Here is a 15,199-nt window from a genome sequence, read left to right as displayed (position 1 = left end):
ACCCTCCCCTAACCCGGATGACGCGCTGGGCAAATTGTGTGCCACCCTATGGGACTCCCGATCACGGCCGGTTGTGATACAGCCCGGGACCAAACCTGGGCTGCGAAGCAGTTCCTTAGACCTCTGCGCCACTCAGGATCCCTTTGTAACCACTTATCAGATGCCTGCCTGCCTTGAGAAGTATTTGTTCTGCAGATAATTGTAAGCTTGCCTGAGCCGTAAGGGTCGTAAGGCGTAGGGGTCGTAAGAGCTTTCTGTAGCTCCTTTTTCCAGCCACAATCTAAATAGTTTTCAGGGTAGGATGGTTCATCTTATTTGATTGTTTTCTTGGTCTTAATCAGATGCTTGTCTAAGATGACTTTTGCCTCTGCCTGAGTCGTATGCTGTTGTCTATGCATAGAGAAAATGAAAACATGCTGCAGTGTTTTTCAAATGAAGTAGTGTACTCTCCTCTCATGGGCTTTGTAATGTTGTTTGTAGCTGAAAGACTTGAAGAGGCAGCTACAGCTAGAGAGGAAGAGAGCTGATAAACTCCAGGAGCGGCTACAGGAGATCCTCACCAACACTAAGACCAGGACAGGTGAGAGGAGACAACCTGCTTGACCTACACACATGTTACGTCATCAGGCAAAAGTTTATATAAACCACTATATGAGGCCATCAGAAAGTATTCAAACCCCTCGACATTCTCCAAATGTTGTTGTGTTACAGCCTGAATACAACACACCATTATTTTTGGGGTCACTGACCTACACACAATACCCCATGATGTCAAAATGGAATTATGTTCTTTGACATTTTTACAAATTAAATTTAAAAAATGAAAAGCTAAAATATCTTGGGTCAATAACTATTCAACCCCTTTGTTATGGCCAGACTAAATCATTTTAGGGGTAAAAATGTGCTTAACAAGTCACTTAAGTTGCATAGTGTTTAAACACGATTTGTGAATGACTCCCTCCTCTGGTCCCTCAGTCGAGCAGTGAATTTCAAGCACAGATTCAACCAAAAAAACAGAGTGGTTTTCCAATGTCTTGCAAAAAGGGCACCAATTGGTAGATGGGTAAAAACAAAACAAAAACAGACATTGAATATCCCTTTGAGCATGGTGAAGTTATTAATTACACTTTGGATGGTGTATCATCCAAAGTCACTACACCCAGTCACTAAAGAGATACAGGCGTCCTTCTTAACTCAGTTGCCGGAGAGGAAGGAAACTGCTTAGGGATTTCACAATGAGGCCAATGGTGACTTTAAAACAGTTAAGAGTTTAATGGCTGTGATAGGAGAAAACTGAGGATGGATCAACAACATTGTAGCTACTCCACAATACTAACCTAAATGACAGAGTGAAAAGAAGGAAGCCTGTACATCCTGCACTAAAGTAATACTCCAAAACATGTGGCAAAGCAATGAACAATTTGTCCTGAATACAAAGTGTTGTTTGTGGCAAATGCATTTCAACACATTACTGAGTGCCGCTCTCCACATTTTAAAGAATAGTGGTGGCTGCGTCATGTTATGGGTATGCTTGTAATCGTTCTTAAGTCTACGCTGTAGTGGGGGTTCTAAGCTGATATATGGAATTGTTTTAAGATGGTCGTACCATGGATCATTTAACTATTGGGTTTAGAATTTTAGGAGCCCTTTAGCTATAAAAAATATTTAAAAAATGATTTGATAAAATATTACATTTGGCCTTTACTACTATATCCCATAGAAACACATTCATAAATGGCAAAAATGAAAGTGAAAAAGTAAATCACTAGTCCTATATCTAGGAGATAATAGAAAACTCAGACACACACACACACAGTTGGAGTCATTAACTAGTTTTTCAACCACTCCACAAATTTCTTGTTAATAAACTATGTTTTTGGCAAGTCAGTTAGGACATCTACTTTATACATGGCACAAGTAATATTTCCAACAATAGTCTACAGTCAGATTATTAAACTTATAATTCACTGTATCACAATTCCAGTGGGTCAGAAGTTTACATACACTAAGTTGACTGTGCCTTTAAACAGCTTGGACAATTCCAGAAAATTATGTCATGGCTTTAGAAGCTTCTGATAATTTGCATCATTTGAGTCAATTGGAGGTGTACCTGTGGATGTAGTTCAAGGCCTACCTTCAAACGCAGTGCCTCTTTGCTTGACATCATGGGAAAATCAAAAGAAATCAGCCAAGACCTCAGAAAAAATTGTAGACCTCCACAAGTCTGGTTCATCCTTGGGTGCAATTTCCAAACGCCTGAAGGTACCATGTCCATCTGTACAAACAATAGTACGCAAGTATTAACACCATTGGACCATGCAGCCATCATATCGCTCAGGACAGAGACGCGTTCTCTCTCCTAGAGATGAATGTACTTTGGCGCGAAAAGTGCAAGTCAATCCCAGAACAACAGCAAAGGACTTTGTGAAGATGCTGGAGTAAACCGGTACCAAAGTATCTATATCCCCAGTAAAACTTGTCCTCTATCGACATAACCTGAAAGTCCGCTCAGCAAGGAAGAAGCCACGGCTCCAAAACTGCCCAAAAAAGACATAATGACCATTGTTATGTTTGGAGGGAAAAGGGGGAGGCTTGCAAGCCGAAGAACACCATCCCAACCGTGAAGCACGGGGTTGGCAGCATCATGTTGTGGTGGTGCTTTGCTGCAGGAGGGACTGGTGCACTTCACAAAATACATGGTATCATGTGGAAGGAAACTTATGTGGATATATATAGACGCAACATCTCATGTCTTAAAGTTTGGTCGCAAATGGGTCTTCAAAATGGATAATGACCCCAAGCATACTTCCAAAGTTGTGGCAAAATGGCTTAAGGACAACAAATTCAAGGTATTTGAGTGGCCATCACAAAGCCCTGAGCTGAAACCTATAGAAAATTTGTGGGCATAACTTGTGCATGCAAGGAGGCTTTACATACCTGACTCAGTTACACCAGCTCTGTCATGAGGAATGGGCCAAAATGCACCAAACCTATTGTAGGAATCTTGTGGAAGGCTACCTGAAACGTTTGACCCAAAGTAAACTATTTAAAGGCAATGCTACCAAATACTAATTGAGTGTATGTAAACTTGTGACCAACTGAGAATGTGAAATAAATCATTCTCTCTACTATTTATTCTGACATTTCACATTCTTAAAATAAAGTGGTGGTCCTAACTGACTTAGGACAGGGAATTTGTACTAGGATTAAATGTCAAGAATTGTAAAAACTGAGTTTAAATGTATTTGGCTAAGGTGTATGTTAACTTCTGACTTCAACTGAGATATATATATATACTGCTCAAAAAAATAAAGGGAACACTAAAATAACACATCCTAGATCTGAATCAATTAAGTATTCTTAATTAATTTTTTCTTTACATAGTTGAATGTGCTGACAACAAAATCACACAAATGATCAATGGAAATCAAATGTATCAACCCATAGAGGTCTGGATTTGGAGTCACACTCAAAATTCAAGTGGAAAACCACACTACAGGCTGATCTAACTTTGATGTAATGTCCTTAAAACAATTCAAAATGAGGCTCATTACTGTGTGTGGCCTCCACATGCCTGTATGACCTCCCTACAACGCCTGGGCATGCTCCTGATGAGGTGGCGGATGGTCTCCTGAGGGATCTCCTCCCAGACCTGGCCTAAAGCGAGACATGATGTCCCAGATGTGCTCAATTGGATTCACGTCTGGGGAACGGGCGGGCCAGTCCATAGCATCAATGCCTTCCTCTTGCAGGAACTGCTGACACACTCCCAGCCACATGAGGTCTAGCATTGACTTGCATTAGGAGGAACCCATAGCCAACCGCACCAGCATATGGTCTCACAAGGGGTCTGAGGATCTCATCTCGGTACCTAATGGCAGTCCGGTTACCTCTGGCGAGCACATGGAGGGCTGTGTGGCCCCCCAAAGAAATGCCACCCCGCACCATGACTGACCCACCGCCAAACTGGTCATGCTGGAGGATGTTGCAGGCAGCAGAACGTTCTCCACGGCTTCTCCAGACTCTGTCACGTCTGTCACATGAGCTCAGTGTGAACCTGCTTTCACCTGTGAAGAGCACAGGGCGCCAGTGGCGAATTTGCCAATCTTGGTGTTCTCTGGCAAATGCCGAATGTCCTGCACGGTGTTGGGCTGTAAGCACAACCCCCACCTGTGGACGTCGGGCCCTCATACCACCCTCATGGAGTCTGTTTCTGACCGTTTGAGCAGACACATGCACATTTGTGGCCTGCTGGAGGTCATTTTGCAGGGCTCTGGCAGTGCTCCTCCTTGCACAAAGGCGAAGGTAGCGGTCTTGCTGCTGGGTTGTTACCCTCCTACAGTCTCCTCCACGTCTCCTGATGTACTGGCCTGTCTCCTGGTAGCGTCTCCATGCTCTGGACACTACGCTGACAGACATCGCAAACCTTCTTGCCACAGCTCGCATTGATGTGCCATCCTGGATGAGCTGCACTACCTGAGCCACTTGTGTGGGTTGTAGACTCCGTCTCATGCTACCACTAGAGTGAAAGCACCGCCAGCATTCAAAAGTGACCAAAACATCAACCAGGAAGCATAGGAACTGAGAAGTGGTCTGTGGTCACCACCTGCAGAACCACTCCTTTATTGGGGGTGTCTTGCTAATTGCCTATAATTTCCACCTGTTGTTTATTCCATTTGCACAACAGCATGTGAAATTTGTCAATCAGTGTTGCTTCCTAAGTGGACAGTTTGATTTCACAGAAGTGTGATTGACTTGGAGTTACATTGTGTTGTTTAAGTGTTCCCTTTATTTTTTTGAGCTATATATATATATATATATACATACACACTACCAGTCAACTTTGGACACACCTACTCATTCAAGGGTTTTCCTTTATTTGTACTATGTTCTACATTGTAGAATAATAGTGAAGACATCAAACCTTTGATATAACGCATATGGAATCATGTAGTTACCAAAAGTGTTTAACAAATCAAAATATATTCTTTATTTGAGATTCTTCAAAGTAGCCACCCTTTGCCTTGAGGACCGCACTCTTTGCATTCTCTCAACCAGCTTCACCTGGAATACTTTTCCAACAGCTTTGAAAGAGTTCCCACATATGCTGAGCACTTCTCGGCTGCGGTCCAACTCATCCCAAATCATCTCAATTGGGTTGAGGTCAGTCGATTGTGGAGGTCAGGTCATCTGATGCAGCACTCCATCACTCTCCTTCTTGGTCAAATAGCACTTACGCAGCCTGGAGGTGTGTTGGCTCATTGTCCTGTTGAAAAACAAATGATAGTCCCACTAAGCGATAACGAGATGGGAAGGCGTGTCACTGCAGAATGCTGTGGTAGCCATGCTGGTTAAGTCTGCCTTGCATTCTAAATAAATTACAGTGTCACCAGCAAAGCACCATCACACCTCCTCCTCCATGCTTCACGGTGGGAACCACACATGTGGAGATCATCCGTTCACCAACTCTGCGTCTCACAAAGACACAACGGTTGTAACCAAAAATCTCAAACTTGGACTCTTCAGACCAAAGAACAGATTTCCACTGATTCACACTGTGTCTTCTGAACAGTTGATGTTGAGATGTCTGTTACTTGAACTCTGAAGCATTTATTTGGGCTGCAATTTCTGAGGCTGGTAACTCTAATGAAACCTATCCTCTGCAGCAGAGGTAACTCTGGGTCTTCCTTTCCTGTGGCGGTCCTCTTGAGAGACAGTTTCATCGTAGCGCTTGATGGTTTTTGCAACTTCACTTGAAGAAACTGGAAAATTTCTTGACATTTTCCAAATTGACTGACCTTCACATCTTAAAGTAATGATGGACTGTAATTTCTCTTTGCTTATTTGAGCTGTCCTTGCGGTAATATGGACTTGGTATTTTACCAAATAAGGCTATGTTCTGTATACCCATATACTCAAATGCATTAAGAAGGAAAGAAAAGGCAGGCCTGTTAATTGAAATGCATTCCAGGTGACTACCTCATCAAGCTGGTTGAGAGAGTGCCAATAGTGTGCAAAGCAGTCATCAAGGCAATGGGTGGCTACTTTGAAGAATCTAACAAATTAAAATACATTTAATATTTTAACACTTTTGGTTACTACATGATTCCATATCTATTATTTCATAGTTATGTCTTCGCTGTCATTCTACAATGTTGAAAATGGTACAAATAAAAAGGTGTGAGTAGGTGTGACCAAACTTTTGACTGGTACTGTATGTAACACATTTTTACATATATTTATCTCTCAGATATAGGACAGACACTTCAGAATAAACTTCCAGTTTTATATAGTGAATCTGTTATTCAGTGCCCCTGGCTTAGATGGGGTTTAGACTCTTATTGGTTATCGCGTTTCCCAGAAATGTTGCTGCTACAATGTACCGATTCAGGCTTGTGAATAGTTATGTAAATACAATTTCTGTTTTCAATAAATGTGAAACTTGAAACATTTCTAAAAACACGTTTTCACGCTGTCATTATGGGATGTTGTGCGTAAATGGATGACATAAAATATACATCTAATCCATTTTGAATTCTGGCTGTAACACAAGAATGTATATTAAGTCGAGGGGTGGGAATAGTTTCTGAAGGCTCTTCAGCTACATGTTCTATGTGAAATATGCGTTGGTGTTTGGGGGGGGGGGTTGACTGGGTTTGAAGGACATCCTTTCATGCCCTGAACTATGATGCAGCGTATGTTACATCATCACAGACATGAAACATTTAGCACCGGAAGTGAGTCTGCAGAGATGACAACCTCCATGTCCGCAGTGTGGTTTGCTACAGGCAGGGGAAAATGAGGCAAAGAGGTACATTGTTCACCAATATCATACAGCATCTATAACTGAGAGTGTGAATTGTTCGAGACATTGAAGAAGTAAAATATGTTTAGAAATGTTAATGGCTTGGAACCTACGGTGTTATTGTCCCTTAGCTTCTAGAGACACTTGTGTTTCTAAATATATGGGTGAGCAGCTGATTGTTGAACGTGATATTGATATGTAGAGCTAGTGAGGATTAAATATTTACTTACCAACTGGCAAGTGGTTTATGCCACACCTCTCCATTAACATGATGTCACCTTCTGAATGTTCCTGTTGTTTTTACAAAGAAAGTGAACATGTGGCACCCAAAGATGAGAAACAGAAAAACAACCACTGCAGTACCTGTGTTTTTCTCAGTAAAGTGTGGTATATTAAAAACATTTAGTACTGTGGGGACAGCCCCTTCACCCCCCACCTCACCCCAAACACACGGTCAATGAGATTAAGATATCGTAATATTTTATGTTGCGCCCCCTCTTAAAATGTGCCACAGAGCAATGCATGCTCTTACTTCCTCTCCGTAGGTTGTTGGTGATGCCAGGGCCTCTTTTGGGCCATGTATAATTTACCAGCTGGTCTTAAATGTTTAATGGTTTCTCTACAGAATGTTGAGAATCAGACATTTAAAAGTAGGGAGAGTTATCTCTGTCCAGAAGGGTACTGTACCCAACACCAGTCCAGAAGGGTCCTAAGTTAGTAGATACCTACATACAGTTGAAGTCAGAAGTTTACATCAACCTTAGCCAAATATATTTAAACTCAGTTTTTCACAATTCCTGACATTTAATCCTAGTAAAGATTCATTGTCTTAGGTCAGTTAGGATCACCACTTTATTTTAAGAATGTGAAATGTCAGAATAGTAGTGGAGAGAATGATTTATTTCAGCTTTTATTTCTTTCATCACATTCCCACTGGGTCAGAAGTTTACATACACTCAGTTAGTATTTGGTAGCATTGCCTTTAAATTGTTTAACTTGGGTCAACATTTTCAGGTAGCCTTCCACAAGCTTCCCACAATAAGTTGGGTGAATTTTGTCCCATTCCTCCTGACAGAGCTGGTGTAACTGAGTCAGGTTTGTAGGCCTTCTTACTCGCACGCACTTTTTCAGTTCTGCCCACAAATGTTCTATAGGCTTGAGGTCAGGGCTCTGTGATGGCCACTCCAATACCTTGACTTTGTTGTCCTTAAGCCATTATGCCACAACTTTGGAAGTATGCTTGGGGTCATATATTTTGTGAAGTGCACCAATCCCTCCTGTAGCAAAGCACCCCCACAGCATGATGATGCCACCCCTGTGCTTCATGGTTGGGATGATGTTCTTCGGCTTGCAAGCCTCCCCCTTTTCCCTCCAAACATAACAATGGTCATCATGGCCAAACAGTTCTATTTATGTTTCATCAGACCAGAGGACATTTCTCCAAATAGTACAATCTTTGTCCCCACGTGCAGTTGCAAACCATAGTCTGGCTTTTTATGGCGGTTTTGGAGCAGTGGCTTCTTCCTTGCTGAGCAGCCTTTCAGGTTATGTCGATAGAGGACTAGTTTTACTGTGGATATAGATACTTTTGCACCTGTTTACTCCAGCATCTTCACAAGGTCCTTTGGTGTTGTTCTGGGATTGATTTGCACTTTTCGCACCAAAGTATGTTCATCTCCAGGACACAGAACACATTTACATTTACATTTAAGTCATTTAGCAGACGCTCTTATCCAGAGCGACTTACACGTCTCCTTCCTGAGCGGTATGACGGCTGCGTGGTCCCGTGGTGTTTATACATGTGTACTATTGTTTGTTCATATGAACGTGGTACCTTCAGGCGTTTTGGAAATTGCTCCCAAGTATGAACCAGACTTTTGGAGATCTACAATTATTTTTGAGGTCTTGGCTGATTTCTTTAGATTTTTCCCATGATGTCAAGCAAAGAGGCACTTAGTTTGAAGGTAGGCCTTGAAATACATCCACAGGTATGCCTCCAATTGACTCAAATGATGTCAGTTAGCCTATCAGAAGCTTCTAAAGCCATGACATAATTTTCCAAGCTGTTTTAAAGGCACAGTCAACTTAGTGTATGTAAACTTCTCACCCACTGGAATTGTGATACGGTGAATTATAAGTTAAATGATCTGTCTGTAAACAATTGTTGGTAAAATTACTTGTGTAATGCACAAAGTAGATGTCCTAACCAACTTTCCAAAACTATAGTTTATTAACAAGAAATTTGTGGAGTGGTTGAAAAACGAGTTTTAATGACTCCAGCCTAAGTGTATGTAAACTTCCCACTTCAACTGTATATACGCCTGCCAAGAAGTTCTTCCCACAGCAGCCATTAGTTTTCTATGGGAAATCCATAAGTGCCTACGGACTGAGGCTTCCCTCTATGCACAATGCCCTGGGTCCTAACTTAATTACTGTGTTTGTTTCCTTATCCAAGCCACATAATGGATGTTGGTGGTAGACAATGTTCTGTAGTTACAGTTGGGAGGACAGTAATGCAGCTTATGAAAACCAGCCATACGTAAGCGGGTTGAAATGGTTAGCAGGGTACCCTTGCTTTGTCCTGAAAGGGAATATTAACCACGTCAAAAGGTGTTTGGTGACTACTTTTTTCACCACTTAGAAATAATTACTTCAGCTGTAATTCCTCAGTAAGACTCCCCCATTGAGAGAGTGTTTGTGTGTGTTTCCAGGCCTGGAAGAGCTGGTGTTGTCAGAGATCAGCTGTCCTAGTCCTAAGCAGCAGAGGGGAGATAACAGCAGTGTCTCGTCCTTCAGCTACGGGGAGATCATGAAGGAGGGAGCCACATCACAGAGCATCAACAAGGTACTGTAGACTACACCAGTCAGCACAGAGCACCAACAAGGTACTGTAGACAACACCAGTCAGCACAGAGCATCAACAAGGTACTGTAGACTACATTTATCAGAGCACCAACAAGGTACTGTAGACTACATCATTTATCAGAGCACCAACAAGGTACTGTACACTACATCAGTCAGCACAGAGCATCAACAAGGTACTGTAGACTACATCATTTATCAGAGCACCAACAAGGTACTGTAGACTACACCAGTCAGCACAGAGCATCAACAAGGTACTGTAGACTACACCAGTCAGCACAGAGCACCAACAAGGTACTGTAGACTACATCTGTCATCACAGAGCATCAACAAGGTACTGTACACTACATCAGTCAGCACAGAGCACCAACAAGGTACTGTAGACTACACCAGTCAGCACAGAGCATCAACAAGGTACTGTAGACTACATCATTTATCAGAGCACCAACAAGGTACTGTACACTACATCAGTCAGCACAGAGCATCAACAAGGTACTGTAGACTACACCAGTCAGCACAGAGCATCAACAAGGCACTGTAGATTACATCATTTATCAGAGCACCAACAAGGTACTGTACACTACCTACATCAGTCAGCACAGAGCATCAACAAGGTACTGTAGACTACACCAGTCAGCACAGAGCACCAACAAGGTACTGTAGACAACACCAGTCAGCACAGAGTACCAACAAGGTACTGTAGACTACACCAGTCAGCGCAGAGCATCAACAAGGTACTGTAGACTACACCAGTCAGCACAGAGCACCAACAAGGTACTGTAGACTACATCTGTCATCACAGAGCATCAACAAGGTACTGTACACTACATCAGTCAGCACAGAGCACCAACAAGGTACTGTAGACTACATCAGTCAACAAGGTACTGTAGACTACACCAGTCTGAGCATAACAAGGCACTGTAGACTACATCATTTATCAGAGCACCAACAAGGTACTGTACATCAGTCACAGCATCAACAAGGTCTGTAAGTCAGCACAGAGCACCAACAAGGTACTGTAGACTACACCAGTCAGCACAGAGCACCAACAAGGTACTGTAGACAACACCAGTCAGCACAGAGTACCAACAAGGTACTGTAGACTACACCAGTCAGCACAGAGCATCAACAAGGTACTGTAGACTACACCAGTCAGCACAGAGCATCAACAAGGCACTGTAGACTACATCATTTATCAGAGCACCAACAAGGTACTGTACACTACATCAGTCAGCACAGAGCACCAACAAGGTACTGTAGACTACATCTGTCAGCACAGAGCATCAACAAGGTACTGTACACTACATCAGTCAGCACAGAGCATCAACAAGGTACTGTAGACTACATCTGTCAGCACAGAGCACCAACAAGGTACTGTAGACTACATCTGTCAGCACAGAGCATCAACAAGGTACTGTAGACTACACCTGTCAGCACAGAGCATCAACAAGGTACTGTAGACTACATCTGTCAGCACAGAGCATCAACAAGGTACTGTACACTACATCAGTCAGCACAGAGCATCAACAAGGTACTGTAGACTACATCTGTCAGCACAGAGCATCAACAAGGTACTGTAGACTACATCAGTCAGCACAGAGCATCAACAAGGTACTGTAGACTACACCAGTCAGCACAGAGCATCAACAAGGTACTGTAGACTACATCAGTCAGCACAGAGCATCAACAAGGCACTGTACACTACATCTGTCATCAAAGCACCAACAAAGTACACTACACTAGTCAGCTAGAGACGGGAAACCAAGTCTGCACCCGGGTCCACAGAACTGGCCAAGGCACATACAATGTAGTTTGTGAAAGCAATGGTACGCAGAGTATTGACGAGATCGATGTTTGACAGTAAAGAGCACAAATGAGGTGGGAAAGAGTTATGAAACTGCATAATCCACCCATTGAATAACGAGAAATGTTTTGATGTATGGAACCACAAAGAGAACCAATGATGTTGTCTGCAGCAACACACACTACCTCTTACATTGCGTTGGTAACTGAACAGAGTACAAACCACAAACAGTACACACTGAGGCAGAGATGAGAGGCTGAACGTTCAGCAACCACAGTCATGATAGGTAGCTCAACAGGGAGCTCACATGCATTTCATGTTTATGTGCTCCTCTGCTATGAATAGCTTTGTAAAAAATGTGGATACTATAATTAGAATCCTTTGAATAAATACATGTTCTGGAATGTTTCTCTGCCAGGGATGTGGATTGTTAAGGAAGGGGAAAGACGGAGAGAAAAAAATCTCTCAACCATACAATTTAGAATCCTCCAATTGTTTCCACTGAACAGATCAAATACGTATTCCAGGTCTGTGTGTATAATACAGAGATAAGCTTGTTCCATTAGACTTGTCAAGCTCCCAGTCACTGATAAAGAGAGAAGTATAATAAACGGATTGCACAAAATAAGCTTCTCGCTCCGTCTGACTCTGTCTCTAAGTTCATGTAGGGAAGGTGTAACAGTGCTGTCTGGTCCTGTGTGTCCTCAGTCCACCAGTGGCAGCCCCCAGTCCCAGCGGCCTGCTGACCTGTCTGATGATGAGGTTGGGGAGCTGTTCCAGAGGCTGGCTGGGGTGCAGCAGGAGAAGTGGATGTTGGAGGAGAAGGTAGAATCTCTACGCTATTCATACTTAGTTATAATATAATACTAGTGTATACATAACCAGCAAGGGCTCGAGGAGGTGTGGACACAGCACTTAGCTGTGGTATATTGGCCATATATCACAATATATATCACAAAGTGCTTTGTTGCTATTATAAAATGGTTACCAATGTAGTTGGAGCAGTAAAAATACATGTTTTATCATACCCATTGTATACGGTCTGATATAACATGGCTGTCAGCCAATCAGCATTCAGGGCTCGATCCACCCAGGTTACAATATACTATTATACTACTCTATACCATACTACTATCTATATATACTCACTACATGGCCAAAATTATGTGGACACCCCTTTTTTGGCTAATTCAGCGACACACGACAGGTATAGAATCTTAACGCTACATCATACAATGACATTCTAGACGATTCTGTGCTTCCAACTTTTTGGCAACAGTTTGGGGAAGGCTCTTTCCTGTTTCAGCTTTAAAAAGCCCCCGTGCACAAAGCGAGGTCCATACAGAAATGGTTTGTCGAGATTGGTGTGTAAGAATTTGACTGGCCTGCACTCAGCCCTGACCTCAACCCCATCGAACATCTTTGGGATGAATTGGAGCGCCGACTGCGAGCCAGACCTAATTGCACTACATCAGTGCCCGACCTCACTTACGCTCTTGTGGCTAAATGCTAAAAGTCCCCGCAGCAATGTTCTAACATCTAGTGGAAAGCCTTCCCAGAAGAGTGGAGGCTGTTAAAGCAGCAATGTTCTAACATCTAGTGGAAAGCCTTCCCAGAAGAGTGGAGGCTGTTAAAGCAGCAATGTTCTAACATCTAGTGGAAAGCCTTCCCAGAAGAGTGGAGGCTTTTAAAGCAGCCATGTTCTAACATCTAGTGGAAAGCCTTCCCAGAAGAGTGGAGGCTGTTAAAGCAGCAATGTTCTAACATCTAGTGGAAAGCCTTCCCAGAAGAGTGGAGGCTGTTAAAGCAGCAATGTTCTAACATCTAGTGGAAAGCCTTCCCAGAAGAGTGGAGGCTGTTAAAGCAGCAATGTTCTAACATCTAGTGGAAAGCCTTCCCAGAAGAGTGGAGGCTGTTAAAGCAGCAATGTTCTAACATCTAGTGGAAAGCCTTCCCAGAAGAGTGGAGGCTGTTAAAGCAGCAATGTTCTAACATCTAGTGGAAAGCCTTCCCAGAAGAGTGGAGGCTGTTAAAGCAGCGATGTTCTAACATCTAGTGGAAAGCCTTCCCAGAAGAGTGGAGGCTGTTAAAGCAGCGAAGGGAGGACCAACTCCATATTAATGGCCATGATTTTAGAATGAGATGACATAAAAGAAAGTTGTGGAATAAGGTTAATGTTCCTCTCTGCAATTTATGAGTCTGCGGCAGTGATGAATCCTTATTTTTGGGCCACTAGAATTGATTTACTTCCCAATGAAATTGTGATGCCATCTTTTACTGGTGATTTTAAATCACTTTGAAATGCACCAGAATATGTCTGTACCTGCACTGAACGGGAACCTTTTGCTTGTTTTCGTGCTTTGCTGTTTTCGTGCCTTGGCCTGGCTGTTTTGCAGCCTAGGACATTTTTTCCTGAGATCATGTTTTATTCTTACACTGCCTGCCTGCCTGCCCGCCCGCCCGCCCGCCCGACCGCCCGCTCGCTCTGTGTGAGAGATGATTGATGGACTTGGTACATGCTGGTAGCTGTGGCGGGTGCTTTGTATACAGTATGTATGTATTCCTGTGGTTCTGGTGCATCTAATATGTCTCTACTGTGCTTGCAGGTGAAACACCTAGAGGTCAGCTGCTCCTCCATGGCTGATGACATCTGTAAGAAAAGTTCTATCATCGAGACCTATGTCATGGACAGCAGGATAGGTAACGTTCTGAGCTTGGGCGATATACTGTATATACTGTATACCAGGGGGAATTGGAAATAGCCACAGGATGGTTTTTCAATACCGTTCTTTTTCAAGAAATGTAATATTATGAAATATATATGAAATATTTCTAGCTACTTTAAGTACAGTGCATTTGGGCCCTTTGACTTTCTCCACATTTTATTACAGTTTATTCTAAAATTGATTAAAATGTGTTTTTTTTCCCCTCATCAATCTATACAATAGCGCATAATGACAAAGCAAAAACAGGTTTTTAGAAATGTTTGCACATTTATAAAAACACCTTTTGGCAGTGATTACAGCCTTGGGAGTCTTCTTGGGTATGATGCTACAAGCTTGGCACACCTGTATTTGGGGAGTTGCTCCAATTCTTCTCTGCAGATCCTCTCAAGTTCTGTCAGGTTGGACGGGGAGCGTCGCTGCACAGCTATTTTCAGGTCTCTCCAGAGATGTTTGATCGGGTTCAAGTCCGGACTCTGGCTGGGCCACTCAAGGACATTGAGACTTATCCCGAAGCCACTCCTGCATTGTCTTGGCTGTGCGCTAAGGGTCGTTGTCTTTTTTGGAAGGTGAACCTTCGCCCCAGTCTGAGGTCCTGAGCGCTCTCGAGCAGGTTTTTATCAATGACCTCTCTGTTCTTCATCATTCCCTTGATCCTGACTAGTCTTCCTGCCCCTGAAAAACATCCCCACAGCATGATGCTGCCACCACCATGCTTCAGTATAGGGATGGTGCCAGGTTTCCTCTAGACGTGAGGCTTGGTATTCATGCTAAAGAGTTCAATCTTGGTTTCATCAGACCAGAGAATCTTGTTTCTCATGGTCTAAGAGTTCTCTAAGCGGGCTGTCATGTGCCTTTTACTGAGGAGTGGCTTCAGTCTGGCCACTACCATAAAGGCCTGATTGGTGGAATGCTACACAGATGGTTGTTCTTCTGGAAGGTTCTCCCATCTCCACAGAGGAACTCTGGACCTCTGTCAGAATGACCATCTGGTTCTTGGTCACC

General features: G+C 43.0%; 1 protein-coding gene and 1 long non-coding RNA gene across 5 annotated transcripts in view; both read left to right on the top strand.

Moving 5' to 3' along the window:
* gripap1 (GRIP1 associated protein 1) overlaps positions 1-15,199 on the top strand; it is an 85,215-nt gene that overhangs the window by 33,829 nt on the left and 36,187 nt on the right. For 3 of the 4 annotated variants that reach the window (XM_052481717.1, XM_052481719.1, XM_052481718.1), the window contains 4 exons: positions 481-580; positions 9,517-9,650; positions 12,180-12,296; positions 14,078-14,171. In XM_052481717.1, the coding sequence (XP_052337677.1) occupies positions 481-580; positions 9,517-9,650; positions 12,180-12,296; positions 14,078-14,171 (445 nt within the window). Of the gene's footprint in view, positions 1-480; positions 581-9,516; positions 9,651-12,130; positions 12,297-14,077; positions 14,172-15,199 lie in introns of those variants that run through there. The other variant, XM_052481720.1, reaches the window with a different exon arrangement.
* Positions 9,840-11,823, top strand: LOC127912454 (uncharacterized). The gene is made up of 6 exons (XR_008082798.1): positions 9,840-9,961; positions 10,042-10,159; positions 10,681-10,800; positions 10,959-10,998; positions 11,159-11,198; positions 11,319-11,823. It is a non-coding gene; the product is annotated as an uncharacterized LOC127912454 (long non-coding RNA).

Source organism: Oncorhynchus keta, chromosome 27 (genome assembly GCF_023373465.1).
Source record: "Oncorhynchus keta strain PuntledgeMale-10-30-2019 chromosome 27, Oket_V2, whole genome shotgun sequence".
Lineage (NCBI taxonomy): Eukaryota > Metazoa > Chordata > Actinopteri > Salmoniformes > Salmonidae > Oncorhynchus > Oncorhynchus keta.
This window is presented reverse-complemented; position numbering and strand designations above follow the sequence as displayed.